At 49.5% G+C, this 19,377-nt stretch overlaps 1 protein-coding gene across 5 annotated transcripts in view; it reads left to right on the top strand.

Annotated features, from left to right (window-relative positions):
* Window positions 1-12,869, top strand: part of Macroh2a1 (macroH2A.1 histone) — a 67,405-nt gene extending 54,536 nt beyond the window's left edge. For all 5 annotated transcript variants that reach the window (XM_076856643.1, XM_076856646.1, XM_076856644.1 and 2 more), the window contains exons 7-9: window positions 1,498-1,587; window positions 3,892-4,066; window positions 12,106-12,869. In XM_076856643.1, the coding sequence (XP_076712758.1) occupies window positions 1,498-1,587; window positions 3,892-4,066; window positions 12,106-12,271 (431 nt within the window). In that variant the 3' untranslated portion in view covers window positions 12,272-12,869. The remainder of the gene's footprint in view (window positions 1-1,497; window positions 1,588-3,891; window positions 4,067-12,105) is intronic.
* The last annotated feature ends 6,508 nt before the right edge of the window (window positions 12,870-19,377 follow it).

Below are 19,377 nucleotides of genomic sequence, written 5' to 3'. Positions count from 1 at the left end.
CATTCAGCTGCCACCCCTGACATTTAACTTTATTACAGCAGGTGACAGTCTTTGGATGTGACATTGTGACACCTGCCATGTAAAGCTTCTGCTGCTTTTCAGGACAAAGGGATAAGAGCAGTCTGAGTTAATGATAAGTGACACCGGATCCAAAGTTTATTCCTTTGGAAACCTAGCCCTCAGATCGCCAAGAGTCTCCCACAGGCAGGGGGCTGCTAGTCATGATCATTCTCGCACCCCTGACTTCCTGCAGCAGGGCGGCAACAGGTTCAGTTCCCGCCATCATCCCTGGTTCTGTCTTATTTGTGACAGTGCCCAAGCTGTTTGCTTTTCTTTCCAGACATTTCCTGGGGTTGATTCACCTCTGCAGAACAAGCCTGTGAATGAGGCAGGTTTTGCTAAGATAGATAGACATAATCCATCATTACCCAGTGAATCCAAAGAGAGCTTGGGCTGGTGCATTCTGATATACTTTGACCCTCCTTACCAGAATCACACCAGATACACCTTGAATTTTCCAAGATATATGGTGAATCTTAAGGGGAGTATATTATCCTCATGTGAGGAAAAGTACTTTAAAATGTGCAAAACTAAGGAAACAGAGCTTAAGGAAGAATCAGACCCCTTTCTGGCCAAACTTTAAAGGGTGATATTGTCACTAATTTTGCTGCTTTTTAGCCCACATGAGATGTTAACCCAAAGTTCTTATAGGTGTTGGTGACTTGGTTTGAGAACTTGACTTTCATAGATGTAAATTATCACTTAGCAAGCACCCCGATTCTTAAAAGCACCATATTTTGTTGTTTCAAATTTGATCTTGAGCAGGTAGCCTTCTATTCAAACTTTTATACAACCCAGTTCATCTTTAAGCTCTGTTTCTGATGTTACCCTCCTTTCCCTAAAATGATTCTGAATCGTTAGTGTAATTAAGAAAATACTGTCTGAGGCCTTTTTTTTTTTTTATTCACATATTACACCAAAGCTGCAAAATAGAAACTAAGCATGCAATGTTAGTCCAAAGGGGGCCAAATATGAACACTTTTTTCTGGGCCTCCTGCCAAGAGGAGAGGTGCCTGCTCCATAGGGGCATGGTCTCCTCCTTCACAGACCTCCTTATTTGGGGCTTCTCCCCAGAGACATAGAAGAAAACCTAGGTCAGGCAGCTGCCTTGGAAGTCAGTGCCAACTGGGCTCTGTGCCCATGTAAAGCATGCAGAACAGGCATCTTCACACCTCTGGCAGCATCACTGAGGCAGATCCAAATAAGGGGCAGGAGAGATGTGAGTAGAGGCCGCAGTGCCAGGGTGGTAACTGGCCCATGATAAATCCCTTCTAAATTTCACTTTCCTGACTGAGCCAACGCGTAGTTCCTGTTTTGCAGCCTTATGGAAATTTAGCTGGTCAGATCATTTAAAGTACGTAATCACCTGACATGCTAAGTGTCTATGTGTGCTGCAGGCACAGGATGGCACTCTGATCCCACCCTGTCCTTGTCTAGGAAACACGCTGGAGAAGAAGGGTGGCAAGGAGTTTGTGGAAGCTGTTCTGGAACTTCGGAAAAAGAACGGGCCCTTGGAAGTAGCTGGAGGTGAGGTGGGGAAGCTGTTGTGCTCATTTGGGTGTGTCACATGCTATGTTGGGGAGATGACTTAGAGTTCAGAGGTGAGTGGCAGTGCAAATATATCTCCCGGGGCGAGGGCCCTATAAGGTTTACCACTTAGAGATTTATCACATGCAAATTGTCAGGGGAGCTTAAGGTTTGTGAAACTCACCTTTGCAATTAAAAAAAAAAAAGTTAATAGCTCTTATAAGCATGGCATTAAATTTTAAGGAATTATAGAAACTGAGTTTGGCAAATCTACAAACTGGGAATTCCAGACAGTGATAATGAACCATCTGCAACAATTGCTGATAGCAGATGCAAATTAATAATTTTCACCCAACCACCTGTGTTTTTAGTGGGAAACATAGAAACACATATTTCTAATTTGCCATTCCTGATGAGAGAGGGAATAAAATGACTTCAAGCCTGACATGGGCAGAAACATTGCTTAAATCTAGAGGCAGAGTGCTTCCCACAGCTGCATGCCTGAATTTTAGAATTTTAGGTCATCAGTCGGGCATGCAGGACAGTGGCCTCCTGAGTCCATGCACTTTGGACTCCAATTTTCTTTTCTTATTCCATGGTCCCCTGGACCCATTCTATCAGTAAATCCTGCTTCTATTTTTAAAGTGAATCTTAACTCAATATGGACATCAGTAATTACTACATGATGTCTACACAGGCTCTCTGTCAGCTGGCCAACCAGGCCTTGGCCCCCTCTCCCCAGTGACTGCACATGACCCCCATCCTGGGCTAGTCTCGAGGCCTGATCTGAGTGAAGGAGCAGCATTCCCTTTGCTGACCTGAGTCTCATCTTTGCTCTGCCATTTCTGATCTGCATATAAGGGGCATGACAGGCAGAGCAGTAACTTTAAGTTACTGTTGCACCAAAGTTCCATGTTGCACAAGGAAGTGCACACACAGCATTAGCTACCCAGCCACAAGCTGCTGGTCTTTCCCCTTCCCAGGCTCTGCCAGTATCAGCCCATAGACTTTCCCCCACAGTGCTCCTGTTTGAGCCCCACTTGTGGCCCTCCACATTTGCCCCCACACACAGAGAGCCACAGCTGAGGCAAACACATTAGATTTAGCATGGTTCAAGATAATTTTACTTAATAATAATACATTTTGTTCTTGTATATAAGAGCCGTTTTAGAAAATATTATAAAAAATTATAAAGAAGAAAACAAAATATACTCCTGCTCCACTGCCTGGAGATAATCTGTTAGCATGTTTCTTTCCAGCCATCCATGCATAATTTAGCAGTGACTTCAAATATGGACAAACCAGTGAGTTAAGCCTCCTAATCAAAAGTTTCTGTAGGTCAGCAATGCTGCCCCGTTTGTGAACCCAGTCAGCAAGCTGAACCAAGACTTACACCCAGACCCCACTTTTGTTAGTTCAGAGCTATTTCTACAGCACAGTGCAATGCTATCCACAGATCACTTCTCCTGTGTCTCCTAGTGCTACAGTCTTAACCCATACCCCCTGGACAATGCTGACAGGTATTCCTCAAAGTGGGTTTTGGACATATCAAACATATATACATATCAAACCAAGAGGTTTGGGTATTTATTGTAGCAGTGGGTTGGAGACATTAGCACACAGAACCTGTCAGACATGCTGGCCCTGGAGCCACCTTCTTTATGGAGCATGTTATGGATGGCAGAAAGGAACAGGCTCATCGCTGCTCCTGTATATGGCAGACGTGAGTCCCTAGATCTAACAAGGAAAGGTGGATCTCTGAGGAGATGAGTACTTGGAGATGGGCTCCTCCTCCAGGCACAGAAAAAGTTGCGTCTTAGCGCCCTTATTATGGTCTGCCACAAGTAGGCAGGATCAGTCATGCATGAAGGATGGCCAGAGAGGGGATCATGTTGCTTAACTAAATTCTCTCCTAGCAGGCTTGTCTTGAATGGTGTCTGGAAGACGTAGCGATAAATCATAGTCATTGCAAAATTCTGACACATTGGGTCGCATTAGATGGATAGGGCCCAGACATCCTGCATGCTTCTGAGGCAGTGCTCACTACAGTCTGGGCTAAAACTTTGGAGGGCACACATCCAGTGCCAGCTTTCTAGGGGTGGGTCTTGCTTGACCATCCCCACATGAGGAGACCAAGGGATAAGCAGTTTCTAGCTTGTGCTGATGCTAGAATTGCCACCCCACAGACAGCTGCCTTCCTCTGTGGACACAGGCCAGCAGAGGCCCGGGGAATGCATGCTTTAAGCGAAAGAGCGGGCCTGTGTTTGGCATCTTGTGATGTGCACTCTGTCTTGTCCCCTCCAGCTGCTGTCAGTGCAGGCCATGGCCTGCCTGCCAAGTTTGTGATCCACTGTAATAGTCCAGTCTGGGGTGCAGACAAGTGTGAAGAACTTCTGGAAAAAACCGTGAAAAACTGCTTGGCCCTAGCCGATGATAAGAAGCTGAAATCTATTGCATTTCCATCTATTGGCAGCGGCAGGTATGGGCACTCTTGTCATCATGTCAGTCGTGGGTGTATTTCTCTGTGACCCCTAATTGTGACCCTGTCATTGTGGACAAGGCCTCCTGAGGCTGCTTCAGACCTTGCCTTGGTCAAGGAGACCAGAGCACGAGCAAGGGAAGAATGCCAATGTTAATCAATAGCAAGGGCAACTGAGCAGTCAATGAGAGACAGGCCCCAGGACACTATGAAACTTGAATTATGATAGCAAATGTCATCACAGAGATGATTAAGGTGGAGAGGATGGGAGGTGTGAACATAGGAGTACTAAGATTGTGATCTTCTTATAATAAGCAGGTTAAAAGCAATAATTCTGCCCCTAAGCCACCACAGCCTTGGCTTTGGCCAAGGCTGTGGTGGCTTAGGGGCAGAATTATTGCTTTTAATGCCTTATTATAAGAAGATCACAATCTTAGTACTCTCTGTTCCACCTCCCAGCCTTCAAGTTATCCCCAGGTAGACTCACCAAGGCCTATAGGAGCACCATGATTGCCCCTGAGACAACCCAGAGGGCCACCACTGGAGGAGTTTAGTCTTTAGCAGCTAAGATGCAGATAGGCCTCAGCTGCACCCCCACAGCCTCCCTGGCCACACACCCCCAAACCAACAAGTAGCCTCTCAGTTTTCTGACAGGGCAGTGCTGCACTGTGACTTGGGGGCCAGGCCTGGAATTGGCCACTCACCAGCTGATTCACAGCATATAAATGAACCCCAACTCTGAAAACAGGTGTAATTAGTAATCACCCCCTTCCCCAACCCCACTCCATGTAACGTCTCAGGGTGTTTGGAAAGCTGAAGGAGTTTTTAGAGGGAGAGTGCTTCAAGAAACCTGCTGTGACCCAGGGTCCGTGGTCAGTCAGGAGAATGCCGCCTCTGAGACTGGGGCCCATGGCCCCTCACAGCTCCAGCATTTTCCCTGCCAGGGTTCTGAGACACTGGATCTGGAAGGCTCAGGATCTGAATTGGGCCCTGAAACCCAAGGAAAGTTCTTAAAGAGGCTGCAGCTGTTAGACTCTGGGTCCAGCAGTGGCCAGGCCTAGACTTCACGTCAGCAGTGGTATAGTTCAAGTGGACAACCTACCTGCCGCTGTGCCCAGGGCATCCCACCCAGGCTCCCAAGCCTTCTTGGGTTTCTGCCTTTCTATCCCTCCCAGAACCCAAGGAAGACAGAGCCACGGGGCAGCAGCACTGACGTCCCTGAACCTCGGGCTGCACTGTCCTTCCAGGCAGGCCCAGACCCAGGGCCTTTGTGTCGAAAGTACCCTTTTCTCCGCACACTCAAGGGCAAAGTGGAGTTTTCTTCTTTCCATTTGGAAAGGCCCCTTAATTTTGCCAGCACTGAGGTCCAGTGCTTCAAGTGACAGAGACACCACTCACTGAATGGACTTTCTGTCACATTACTTAGACATTATACCTCAGACAGGCACTGCCACCGCCACCCCAGGACTTTCTGTGGCCCAGGTGGTCACAGCAGATGTCAAGACCTACCAGATGACACCACCAGGGAGAGGACACTAGGTTATGCCTGACCCTGTTCCTCGGGAGCCTTGCACTGCCTGATCCAGCAAGGGCAACACAGCAGGATGTGGCCCCCAGCCACCCTCAGGCTCACCTCTCCTGCTCTGGCACCGCAGCTCTGGGCACCGTGGGCCTTGCGCACCAGGGCTTCTTTGAGTTAGGTCCCTATGACCTTCGCTGTGCTCGAGTGCATGTCTCCTCAGGCCTCTTGGCTGAAGGAGGCTGGAGACAACAGCTCCATGATGTGTGGGTGGGGCGCCAGGAGGGTTCCTGAGCAGAAGACAAGCAAACGCACCTGTGCCCATGCATGCACACACGCACACTCCACACTCAACTACACCTCCAGAAGTGCACGGTGGAGAGCTGCAGACTCCACTCGCTTTCCTACTGTTTGGACGGCCATCTTTATTTTCAGTGACTGTACTTCATTCTAGTCCCTTTTTTTTTTTTTACCAAAAGCATACATGAAACATCTTTTAAAAAGTCAATACCATTTAAATACACATTGAAATCAAAGGCTAGCAGAGTTAAAATATCTAAAAGCCCTTTCGATTGGCTCTAAGAGCACCTGAAAAAGTCAAGCATCCTTCATAATTTGGTCAGCAAGCACTCAGCAGCTCAACTTTCCCTTGAGTGATGGAGCTGTATTATAGGTGCTAAGGCCAGTCCCAAAGTGGATTCAAAACCATTTTTCTTTTAAATGTTTCTGGGTCAGAGCTTGAGTAACCATACTCCTTGCTTCTCCCACCTTCTCATTCCCCCATTTCTTACAGAAGGCCTTTTTTTTTTTTTTGACTGGCGGGGTAGGGGTTGCCAGCATGGTACTGTGTAACCTTTGGTAAATGAATCAACCTCTCTGTTTCTGGCCTTCCTTAACCTCAAGTCAGGCCATAGGGATTACCTTTCCTCACAGATGGTTCTGTGGCTCAGTTAATTAGTGCTTCGGATGCACTTTGATCTACCCTGATGAAAGGTGCTTCCGAAGAGCAAGGCAATAGGAGCCTTTATTGGCAGTAATAATTTCACGCTCTTTCATATGGCTATTGGGAAATTTTTAATTGAAGCATAAAAGTAATTCCCATAAAAGAGCATCTGTTATTACAAACTTATTTACATTTTTCATGGAGTAAAAAGTTTTTAAAAATAATCAATCTAAAGCTTTTAAGAGGGCGGAATGCCAAAGGCAGCACACGTGTGGGGCTCCCTGAGCCACATCTGTCAGGCAGACCTTGCTGCAGCCTGGGAGACAGCTGCCCTCCTTTTCATGAGGAAAGAATGGGATTACACCAGAGCCGGCAGTAAATCAGGGGAGTTCCAAGGGAAATAAGACGGCTCGTCTGTGGCATCCAGTGTCTCTGGAACAAAAGTCACATTGGAACTAAAACAATAGAAATACCAACATGGTCAAGAGCCAGGGTCACTTTCTCTCATGGAGGCCATCAGCCTACAGCTCCTCAGCCTCAATGGAGGCAAATGTGCAACCCTAGCCTAAGCCATTTTAATCACAATACCAGTGGACAGCCCTGCATCTCAGCTGTTTGACCTTAGGAGGTAACCCTTGCTGAGCACACGTAGGGAAGGGCCAGTCTGGAGGCTCTGATTAAACTTTCCTTAGATTTATAGCTTAAAAGGAAAGCTCCCTTTGTGTTTTTCAACCTACAATTTATGAGGATCCACAGAGCCCCTGGCACTGTGGTAAAGCCTTTAACTATACTGTCACACAGCAGCCCCAAGAGGTGACATGTCACTATGTCCATTTAAAGGCAAATACCTGAAGCTTAGCTAAATAACTCCCCTGAGGTCACCCAGCTTGAGGACCATGCAGAGCCAGGTTCTGTGGGAGGCCACTGGCTCCAAGGCCTACGCCCTAGGCAACCCTGGGTGCCCTGCCTGTAGGCTCTGCCTGATTCCACCTCCACATGACCTGGCCTTCAGCCTCCTTGCCCCTCATCTTTGACTTTAACGAGAAAGGACAGAAACCAATGCCAAGCCTCTGAGCTGGCAGAAATTCCCCATCAGCTGATTTGTGAGCCCAGGTGAGAAATGGTAGAGGCCATCCTTGGGCTGCCTGAATACAGAGGACCCATCAGCCCTTCTGGACACCACTGCTGTCAGTTGATGACTCACCTGGTCTTCACCTCAGGATGGGGGAAATTCATACAGTCAGGCCATCACTGAGTTCAGAGCTGGGAGGACAGTAAAGACCAGAAGCAGCAGCAGCACAGGATAGAACCTGTTCTAGCAGCAGTGATCCACACGTGGGGTGACAGCGAGGCTTCCAAGACCTCCAGCCCTTCCCGTCTCCCAGATAGCCAAGATGATCAGACTGGGTTGGCCCAGCAGGAAGACAGTCTGCCTCTGCCCTACCCAGCATCAAGGACCAACTCCCATCTGTCCCTCCAGGACATCTGCTTGGAGCCTTCATCCCTGGATGGAGCTGCTCTTTGTGAATCCCAGGTGTCCCTAACTGATCTGCTCCTCACATTTTTTCCCTGGAGGTGAGATCTCAACAGGGTGCTAGTGATGCTCCACACTGGGAGACAGCTTAACAGAGCAAGAGGAGCTTGAATCCTCCTGGGGTGCAGCCCTTGTGAACCCAGGGTCCCTGCATGTCCAAGTAGGACAGGGGTCCTGTGTGTGCACCAACCACTGCTGAGCAGGCTGAGCCAGGACTACACCAGACCCCGACAGCCTGGGCTCCCCTGGCACCAGCCTAGGGAAACAGGGGCTAGGACTCTGAGCAAGGGCTGTTCCAGAAACAACTGGAATGATGCCAGGGGACACTCAGACATGGCTCTAGGATCTGGGGGAGGGGTAGTCAAGGCCCAGCCCTGCGTGCTGGAAGTGCATGCCATGAGCACAGGGCAGGGCTATAGAGAGGGGCATACATATGGGTGGGACTGGTGGTGGCCCCAGCATGCTCCTCCCCATGGTGTATAACCAGTTGAGGAAACTGATGCTTAGAGAAGATCACTCCCAGCCTGAGGGCAGCTGGGTCAAACCCAGTCTGACTCTGGAGCAGAAGCCCTTCATGTTCACCTGCTCTGTGGCATCCCATCTCTTCTGAAGGGCAAACAGTCCACAGGGCAGGTGACTGTCACAGAGGCAGTCAGCCTGAGCCGAGGAGGCAGACCTGGCCAAGCAGGAATGGCCCTGTTTAGAAGGATATGTGACCTGCAAGGGAACCCAGCTAGCCAAGGAGCCAAAGATGAGAAAAGCCAGGAGGCAGGCTGCTCCCAGAAGGGGCTCAGTGGGGCGGCACTGCACCAGGAAGCCTGTGATGTACTGTGCTGTGACAGGCCACCAACCAGGCCCACAGCCCTCCAAGAAGACAGGGCATTGCAGGTTGAAGGGCTTCTCTCTGGGGGCCTGAGGTCAACGTTGTTAGCACAGGGTGATTACAATGGCAAAAAGATACCCTGTCACAAGGCCTGGGGTGGAGGGCAGTTTTCCACTGGGTGACCTTTAGAGAGGATCCCCAGAGACCACTAGCTTCTAAATGAGGACTGTACCTCCCTGGTAAGTGAACATATCAGCTTCTTCCATACTCCATGTTCTCTGTTTCATGGGACAGAGACCAGGCCCCAGCACACACGGGCACTCAGATCCATGATGGCACCAGGAACTCCTGAGCTCTTAGCTGCTTTGCTTCTCTGGCCTGGGAGGGTGGGGCTGTCAGGGCATCTGTGCATCTGAGCCATGCCCCAGCTGCCATAGAGGCTCTGTATGAGAAATTGCTAGGCCAACATGAGTGACTGGAACACTTTTTTTGAGGGTGCAGGGCTGGGTATATAAAGCACTGAGAGCATCTGACAACTTCCAATTTGTTATAAATGCTTCTAATTGTAGAAATAGGAAACATTTGGGGTTCCTGCCTGAAAACTTCAGGAAGGCCATCCTCTTTGCCATTCCTTCCTGGCAGCCTGCATGGTTCAGAGCAGCCACAGTCTCATGGAGGGGCTCCTGCTTTAGGTTATGGTTTCGTCAGCAAGAGTTTTCCTACAAACAAATCCTGATTCATGTTCACCCAAAATTAACCTTTAAGGACAAGGCCTGGCACATCCTGACAGAGCAGCTTGCTCTCCATTAGCAGAAAGGTACTGTGAGGGCCCTGCAGGTCCAAACCTCTATTCCATACCTTTTTCCCCAGTTGTGCATCCTTAACCTTTGGGCCATCTTTGTAAGCTCAGATTAAAAATCCATGCTGGCCATGTGTAGAACAGGGGTTCTCAAAGTGTGGTCCCCAGATGTACAAGATCAGAAACTCAGCAAGCTGTTCCAGCAGGCTCTTCATGATTCTGGTGCCGGCTATAGTTTGAGAACTTTGATGTAGAAGAATAGGAAAGAACATCCCTCACTAAAAGTCACAAACCCATTTTCAGGGGTCTAACACAGAGGATTGCAGAGCCATAGAGGCTCTGTATGAGAAATTGCTAGGCCAACACGAGTGACTGGAACACTTTTTGTGCTCCATGGAGAACCGTGGGCCTCCCGGTCACAGGGGCCCAGGGCCACATTTTCTGTGTGTGCCTATATCAATCACATCTTACCCAGCTTGGGAGAGCTAAGGCTATAGCTGCAGTGGCCCAGGCAGACCAGTTGCTGGGAGGCCTTAGGGCTGCAGCCTTGTCCCAGGGCCACACAAGCCAGGCTGAGCAGACAGAAGGAGACGGGCCATAATTGTTGGGCCATACCACAGACTGCCACTCCAGATAGTTATATATGCCTTCCCTCAGCCCAGTTCACCTGTGGAGGTATGAGGGGAGATAGGCAGGAAGGCACTGTTGTTGGGAGAGTGCAGAGCTTGCAGAGTACATGCAGAGAACAGCTCCTCACAGTGCTGTCAGACCCACACATCCAAGCTCAGCCCACTTCAAAAGCCCATATTCTTCCCTTGGCCCCAGTATAGTCTGCAGCAGGACACAGGAGCCCAGCCACAGCTGGAAGCAGCCTGCACAGCTGGGAAGATGCTCCTCGAATGAAAGGTCACATTCACCTCCCCCAGCAATTCCCAGACAGTCTAGCCTTTGTGTCTTGTTCCAAATAACCTAGACCATGTGCTCCTTGCTGCCTGTGAAAATGGTCAAGGTAGCTGTGCCTGGCTGAGCTTTCAGATCTGAGAGTGGGCATGGGTGACAGACAAGTGACCTGCCCACTCTCATCAAGGCCCTTTTCCCTCACTTCCCTAGCATGTGTAAACCCTGGGTTCAATCCCTGGTACCCCCAAAAGTAAAAGAAAACCCTCTCCCTATATGTCCCTGCCACCATTCAAGCTGTGGATGAAGCCATGTTTTATTAAAAGCAAGTCACAGAACAGTTTTGTGAGCATGCAAGGCTCTGAGCACTGACAGTAGGATGTTTATGGCTCTCCAAGGGATCACTAGATGGTTCAAAACTCACTGGCATGCAGCAAGTGAGGCTAAAAGTGCTGTAACAAATTCTTGTCTCGTGTTTGAAAACTTGCCTACCTGCTAGCAGGCACCCTACCTGAAGGAGGCGACCAGCAGAGACAGGCTGGCCCATCGTTTCAGATGCTTGTGTGTCCATGGGCTCAGTTGTCAATCTTCCAGTAAGCAAAGAAATCCCCCTAAAGCTGGCCCCAGACTCTCGCCCTCAGTATCCTTAACCATAAAACGTAGTCAGCAGAGGATTTGAATCCAGGGCCTGCCTTCAAGTCCTGGTTATTTCCACCAGACCAGGCCAGCTATCTGGTAACTGTCACCTTCCTCGGGGTGCCCTGGATCATGTGTACACAGTGTTAACTAGGAACAGCCTTAGACACACACAGAACAGTGAGTATCAATCTTCCCCATCCTGAGTTCATCTTAAATTCTGAGCCCCTGCCTCCCCACGTGACATTTACTTTAAATGGAAATGCATGGAGACTCTGGGATGAGAAGCTCATTCAGCCTAGAGCTCTTCTGTGCTCTTAGCTCCTGATGCCTGGCCTCTGGGGTGACACTGGCTGATGTGTTTTGGAGGCTGGATTCTGGGACAGTGCCTCTTGCAGCCTTGAATCTAAAGGCTGGTGTAAAGAGATCATCCTGCATGTGTGGATGAGGTCAGCACCTTTCCAGAGAACCTCCAGCCTTCTTCAGGGATGGCACCCACTGTAGCTGTGTGGCTTAGGGACAGCACTAGAGGCAGGGATGATGGGAAAAAGAAGCAGGGTTTGTGCCACCACTGGAAAGCTTAATGCACATCACAAAACACTGTCCTGCCACTTGCTAGTTGTCTTTCAGAAGACCTGGGTGCCTGCTTCTTGGGAGGCACACAATGCACTCTCCTGTGCCACACAGCGCTCTGCCTGCCGCCTGCCCCCAGTCTTTAGGGTACTGGGGTTTCTCATGCCCATGTACAAGCAGCCACAGGGCTCAGTGAACACTGGCACAACATGGGGCAAGATGCTCAGATGGTCTTGAGGACCTTCTGCAGGAGAAGACCCAAGGGAGGACCACTGTGGCCACCTGGTTGCTGATTGCCTGCTTTCTATCCTGTAGGAACGGGTTCCCGAAGCAGACGGCAGCCCAGCTGATTCTGAAGGCCATCTCCAATTACTTTGTGTCCACCATGTCCTCCTCCATCAAAACGGTATACTTCGTGCTTTTTGACAGTGAGAGTATAGGCATCTACGTGCAGGAAATGGCCAAGCTGGACGCCAACTAGGCTGAAGAACTCCAGGACCAGCCCACAGCGTGTCCCCTGCCTCCAATTTGAAAGAAAATAAAGAAAAAAATTCCCCTTCACGCTTACTAGGAGGCAGGAACCCTTTCATTTTCAGTTTTGCTCATCTAGGGAAAATAAGGTTTTGGTTTCCAGTTTAATTGTTTTTGACCTTCTAAAATGTTTTACGTTAGCACTGATAGTTGGCATTACTGTTGTTAAGCACTGTGTTGCAGACCGTGTCTGACTTAGTGTAACCTAGGAGATTTTATAGTTTTATTTTAATGAAATTCTGATTGACGCAGAGCAGTGGGGAGAACAGTCCCTTTTACATGTCGCAGAAGCCAGGAAGCCCCATTTGTAACCGTGTGTCGTGGTGCTCTATTGTACACCCAGTGGCGTTCTTTTTACTATATTGTTCTTTTTTTTTCCTCAGAAGAAAAAAATCATGAATTTGCAACAGACCTAATTTTTGTTTACTTTTTGTCTTAATGATGGATTTGAAAATGAAAGATTTAAAAGGCAGAACAGAATCTTTGTCCTTAATTATATTTGCAATTTGGAATTTGTGTGAATTGATTTAGTAAAATGTTAAACTGTTGTTGCGACTGGCATGTTTCAAGTTATTATACCTGTGAGCTGTAAGGGTGGCAGGCAGGGACCATCTGCTGGCCCCTGGTAAGTTGCAGAGGATTCTTGTAAAGTCTCTTCTTGGGAATGTACCTATAGCCACGTTAGGGGCAAATGGCAGGCTAGAGCTCAGGGTACCATTTGCCACTTATAATGACATGGTAAGGCAGGTCCTGTTATTTGATATATTTTATAGCTGAGAACACTGAGACCTACCTAGTAACTTGCCTGTGACCACACTGTTAATAAGTGACAAGCAGATTCAAGCGCAGATACCAACCTTTGAGATAGGGCCCCTAATGGCACACTCTAATCAGTGCCAGGAGTCCATTTGGCCTTGGTGCTGTTTCTGACTCAGAGATGGAAACATCTCCGTCCACCATCAAATGATCTAGATGGAGCTGAGGTTTACATAGCTTCTCAGTGAATTGGATTTCCTTAACTTTAGAGAAACATCATAGGAGTAAATGCTGTATTTTTTCAAAGATCTTCCACTAGATGTCGCTCAAAGGTTTAGGAAGTACCTAGAGAAAAGGGCCTCAGGTTTCTGCTCTGATTGCACAAAAGAATAAATTGCATTTGTCAGGCTTTGCATGAATTATTTACCATAATCACCTAAATGTTTCTAAACTTTGAATAATCCAAAGTACATTGTGCCCCTGAGATGTGGGTACATAGAAGAAATTCTTTTTAATGAAACTCAGGGAAAGAAAGCCAACAAACCACCTGGGATTCCCATCATCTTTAAACCACCCAGTTAACTTTTAAAACTGGAACTAAAAACTGTTCTCTGATGTCAGCCTCATGTTTAAGGCAAGAAAAAGAAAGGTATCACTACTTTTAAAAAATTGATGGAACTACAAGGAATTGAATTTTATTTATTTTTTGGTTCTGGGGCTCTAACCCAGGGGTGCTTTACCACTGAGCTATATCCCCACCCCCACTCCCTTTTTAATTTTGAGACAGGCTCTCACTAAGTTGCTGAAGGTCTACACTAAATTGCTAAGGCTGTCCTTGAACTTGCAGACTTCCTATCTCAGCCTCCCAGGTGGCTGGGATTAGAGGCATGCACCACTGCATCTAGCTAGGAATTTCTTGAAATGCACATATGCCTCTATTCACAAGACAAGTTTGCAATTAGTATAATTTGCCAAAAATGAAATTATTTGAGGGGAGAAACCCTGCGGGATCTCGAGCCTGGTGTTGTTCCCCAGCCCAGCTCTACCCTTGGCTAAGAGCATCAGCTGCAAGGCAGACTTTCGGAGAGTGCTGTGGGCTGAGCACCCACCTCTACCCTGCAGCCCTGAGCCCAGGGTGGCCTCAGGCAGACCACATCCACTCCCACTTGCTTCTGAGCTTGTCAAAACTCAGCAGCTGGGTTTTGCCCTGAATAATCCAGATTTTCCCTTTAAATGTCATCTGAAAACCAACAAGGCTCCAACTGGGACTCAGCTGACAATGGTAACTAGTGTAGGTGTCCTCTCCATACAGTATTCATTACTTCTCATAACAACCCTATGAGGACGGCATAACAGATAGGTAAAGCATATATTCCCTAGGTCACACAGTGTTAAATGGTGGAGCTGGAATTTGAACCCAGCTCTGATTATACAACCAGACCTCTCGCCACCCTCCCTGGAGCTAGATTCTCCTTTGGTATCTGCCCCAATATTTTGTTCTCCCTTAGGCAGGGCTTCTTGCCTACTCATTGATAAAGCTTATGTGGCCAGCCTTGGGGGCATAAACAACCTGTAGAAGGAAAGATGAATAGGGATGTGTATTTCAAGCAATCCAGAGGTCTAGTGGATGATGAGTGCTTACTGTGAATGAGGCCTCTGCCGGGGCCTCTTCCAAAGGCAGGTCAGAGAGTGCCTCTGTCCAGCAACAGGCTCAGATCAGGGAGTTCTGTTTGCTGGTTCGGAGAGTTCTGCAGTGGTTCTTGGAGCAGATAGACTAGGGCTTTACTTTGTATAAAAAGTTGGAATCTCCTAGATCAAAAGAGAAAGTAGTGGGTGACAAGTGGCAAGCCGGCACATAGTTACTCCTTCATGTCCCCTCTGCCGAGAACCCCAGGTCTGCATCCCTTTCCCACCATGTCAGCCAAATCAGTCTGGTTCCGCTCTGCAGCCCTGTCCCCAGCCCCAGCCCCATCATGTGCAGCTGTCCACGATGGCTTTGTTTGATAGAATCCCTCCCTCCCATTTGGGGTCAGGTGGCTGCTGTATTTGGTCACAGCTACAGCAAAGCCCTGTCAGACAAACTGGTATATGTTAAAGCAAAAATTTTTAAAAGACGACAAAAAAAAGCAAGCAGTGGGCAATCATTTCCACAGTCCTGCCCTTCCTAAGCCCCAGGATTCAAGTCTGTCCACAGTTAGTCTTCCTTGGGTGGTGGAGGACCTCACGAGGCCAGGCCAGCCTGGGTGCAGGGGAGTGTCTCGTTTCCTAATTTGTCAGTCAGGCCGCATCGTCGGTGGCCCTGAGTGGTCCCGGGGGATGGCCTGGCCCATTTATTCATTAGCAACGGTGATGTTTAATTTTTGCTGCCGGCGCCACCAGCCAATGTTATCTTGGGAGCTGGCCTTGGTGCCGCCTAAGAGTGATCAGCCTCAAGGCACTGGGGTGGGGAGGGGTCCTGGGGCCCACTCCCCACTGAGAAGAAAGGGAAACGTTCAATGGCAAGGGGTGAGGCCACCTTTTCTTTGGCTTTTCTTCTATTTGTAACCTGGCCTGTTGTGTTTGCTTGTGGGGGCCCCCCGATATCAAAATAATATCACATGACCCTGGTGACAGGCGAGGCAATCACACTGCTCATTAATCCAGCCCCTCACCACCCTCCATGCTCCTGGCAAAGGTGTGTAAATAGACTGGCCTTTCCCTGACCCCTGGAAACCAATCCAGTCTGGGCTGCTTTGTCAAGCTTGGGGGAACGAGAAACAGCGACAACACCATCTCTGTAAGAGGCACTTTTCTGTTCCTTCCTCTCTTTTCACCCCACATGCAAGGGTGCATGCACACACACACCCACACACACTCACACACACATATACATAAGGAGACTCCAGAGGCCTCTGTGCTGGCAGAGAGCAGAATTGAAGGACATGCAAACAGCCTTTTAACTTGAACAGAAAGCAGCTGGGATTCTGTCTCCCACAAAACATAGCTGAAATTTTTCTTTGAGAGGTCTCCTAAGTTGGGCCTATTTTGCTCTGTGAAATGACTAGAACTTTCTATAGATCTGCACACAGTCCCCCTCGGAGTACTTAGAGCAGGGCACCCAGGACTCCCTCCAGAGTCTGGGGGATCCAGCACACAGCAGTCACGCACGCCAACAGCTGGCACACACACTCTGGTGTCAGCAGGGGATGTGCCCCATGCACTCCCAGCAGATTCCCTGCCCAGAAGCCCTCTGATGGCCCTGTTGAGCAGGGAATCTGGGAAAAATGCCCCAATGACACAGGTTACTGGTCAGCACCTTGGCTTCAGGTTTATGACTACTCTTTGAGGAAGGTGAAAAGCTTAGAGACCCAGAATGACACCCTGCACATCCCGTGTCCAAAGCTCAGAAACAACAGTGATGATCGCGGTTCAGAAGAAAGCATCCCGAGAACACAGGGAAACGAGGTCAAAGGCACCTTACTGGGGGAATGCCTTCTGACTTTGAGTCCTTAGGCAGGTGACTTGGATTCTTGATGTCACACTGTTCCCACATCCCCACACACAACCTACCCATCCGTGACCCTGACCTGTGGGGACTGAGCCCTGTTCCCTTTAACACGGGCTGATGGCATGTCCCCTGCCGACCACCACAGTTCACTCAGGTCAGGCCCCAGACCCGGCCCTCTTTGCACATCTGCCTATGCAGTCCCTGCCTGAGCTGCCTGGGAAACCTGATATTTCTGTACCTTGAAATGACAAGGCTTCCTAAGCTTAAGAGAATAAATTAGAGTTGAGTTCAAGTAGGCTCAGCTGCAGCGGATGGGCAAATTGATTTGCTTCCCATCTGGGAGATTAAATTCCACTGCCCCAAAATGGCAGCAGGGTAATGAGCTGTCAGTCAAACAGGGCAAGCCAGGGCTGGCGCATAATTGAAATCTAGCAGCTCCTCGTTAGGTCCCACGGAGGTCCTGGCTACGGAGTCCCACCTTGAGAAGGCTACAGCACACCAAGAGAGCATATCTGGCCCATTGGAGCTTCCTCTAAAGGGAAATGCCACCTTGGGCAGGCATGCGGCTAACTGTAAGACTTGAGCTGAGTTCAAAGTGCTTGTGATGTCTTTGTCCACAGTCACTGACAGCTCTCCAGGATTTAATTATGGGCGAATCCAAACAACTGGGAGGATGTTGACAACTTCCATTGGGATTATGCTTAAAGGACATTGCTTCCTAGAGGGCCCTTCTCTGAACTCTCCTGTGCATTCTTATGTATGCTCCCAGTCACCCCAGGGCTCCTCAAAACCACCACCACACCCGACTCAGGCCTCTCCTGCCTATAGAGCCATGCTGCTGGGCTCATTCTCTTCCTAGATAGTGGGGCCAGTGGCTCCAAGTTACAGATAAGGAAATGGAGGCCCTGCAAGCCATGGGGCTGCTGCCTTCTAACTCCTCCAGAGGCCCTCCCCAGTCCCACCCACACTCCCTTGGCACTCCTTCCACCTCTCCTCCCTAGGGAGAGGCCACTCTGGTCCTGCAGTCAGCCCTTGATCCTCACCAGCATGTGCTTCTGTCTGCTTCTTTGTAGCCCTTTCACCCCTGCAGGTCTCAGCTCAGCCCTCCCTCCCACTTCCTCCAGGAAGCTTTCCGGTCTGGTCCAGGTGCCCTCTCTTGGCACACCCTGCACGCCCACCGTCCACACTACCTGCCTCGCTGTCTAGTGTTTGCGTGCCAGTCTCCCCAGCAGATGCCGAGTGGCATCTGTGCACACATTCCCCAAAGCCCCTGATCACCTCTTAGGGATTGGAAAAGAGATGCTCCCCTCCATGAAGGTGGGGACCAGGGCCTGTCGCACCCTTGGTGCCACCCCAGAAGGCCTGGGGAAGGAATGGGGGCTCTTTTTTGATGGCTGCATGAATCACTGCCAGAAAGGACTCAAAGGCCAGTCAGCTGACATTGGACTTGACTCAGAGAAGGCAGAGGGCAGGTTAGGGGACTGTGGTCTTCCTTCTTGTCCTCCCCCAAGGACATTTATGGCACTCCAACGCCGTAGAAATCAGCCTGGGGGTGGGGACAACCAGGAGTAACCCATCATGCTAGACCTCTTCTTTGTTGTGGGCACAGGGTGGCTTCAGAGTCTGATATTGGCGCTAGGCCCCGACTTGGTCCTCTTCTGCCATACTGCCAGCAGGGCCCTGGATCTCATGGCATCTGATGCTTCTGCTTTGCCTTGCTCTGGAGTTGCAAGGGGAGTGGATGTGGGGCTTTTCTGGTTGGATGCTAAATCCATGCTGTGAATAAATAGGGGAAATAATGGAAAATGTCTGCAGAAGGAACTGGAGAGTTATGGTACCAGAAAGCCCTTGCCCATGTGCCAGTGACTTGAGAGTACATAACAGCCTCTTCTGGTGACACCACACACACATTTGTGTCAGGAAGCTGCTTCTCACAGCCACCCCTGAAACAGGAGGACTAGGTCCCAACACCAGCTCCATCCAAGACCTGACTCCTGGGACTGTGAGGCTCCTCCACCAGAAAAGAGAGTCCTGGGGTCACCATCATAGGATATCCATAGGACAGCCCTGGTGGATCTCCACATCCCTCCACAGGAGGTGTCTCCCACTCTCTGCTGCCCAAATCGTTATGACACCCAGTAAAATCACAATGGCAGGAGGGCCATCGAGAGCCCACCATAAGGCTCAGAGGAATCTGCCACCTCCATGCTTGGGTGGGAAAATAACAGCACAAGAGATGTGTCCATTGCACAGAAGTCACAGTGGTTGGTGTGAATACTGTGAGGACTGAGGGGCCTGCATGTGGTATTTCAGCAAATCCTCCTAACTACCTTATAAAGAGAACCTTAGATCCCTGCTTTTTAAGTAAGAGTTTTGATCAGGGAGGTGAAGTGACTTGCCCAGGCCACACAGCAAGAACATGGCCAAACCACATTCAAAGCAAGATAATGACTGGCTCTGAAATCAGTTCTTGTTCGTTCTGATACACTGCCTCCCACTGGCCTCAATAACTGTGGGTTCCCATTTTACAGATCAGGAAAAGTGAGAAGATTGAACCAGCACCTTTCCCACCGCAGTCACCGAGAGCCAAGGAGTGGCCTGCCTGCCGGGGGACCCTGTGCTCCCTCCTGGACAGCGCTCAGACTGACCGGGGAACTGGTCCTGAGCGCTCCTCCTCCTCACACTGGGGTCCCGGCAGGGCCTTCCAGTAATTAGCGGGCTCCTGTTAAGACCCCGTCGCGCCGTCCTCGGGCCAGGCCTTGTTTTTGTTCCCATGCGGAGGCCCTCGCAGGAAGGCCAGGCGCACGTGCGCA

Source organism: Callospermophilus lateralis, chromosome 5 (genome assembly GCF_048772815.1).
Source record: "Callospermophilus lateralis isolate mCalLat2 chromosome 5, mCalLat2.hap1, whole genome shotgun sequence".
Lineage (NCBI taxonomy): Eukaryota > Metazoa > Chordata > Mammalia > Rodentia > Sciuridae > Callospermophilus > Callospermophilus lateralis.
The sequence above is the reverse complement of the archived record's forward strand: the minus strand, read 5'-3'. Positions and strand labels throughout refer to the sequence as shown.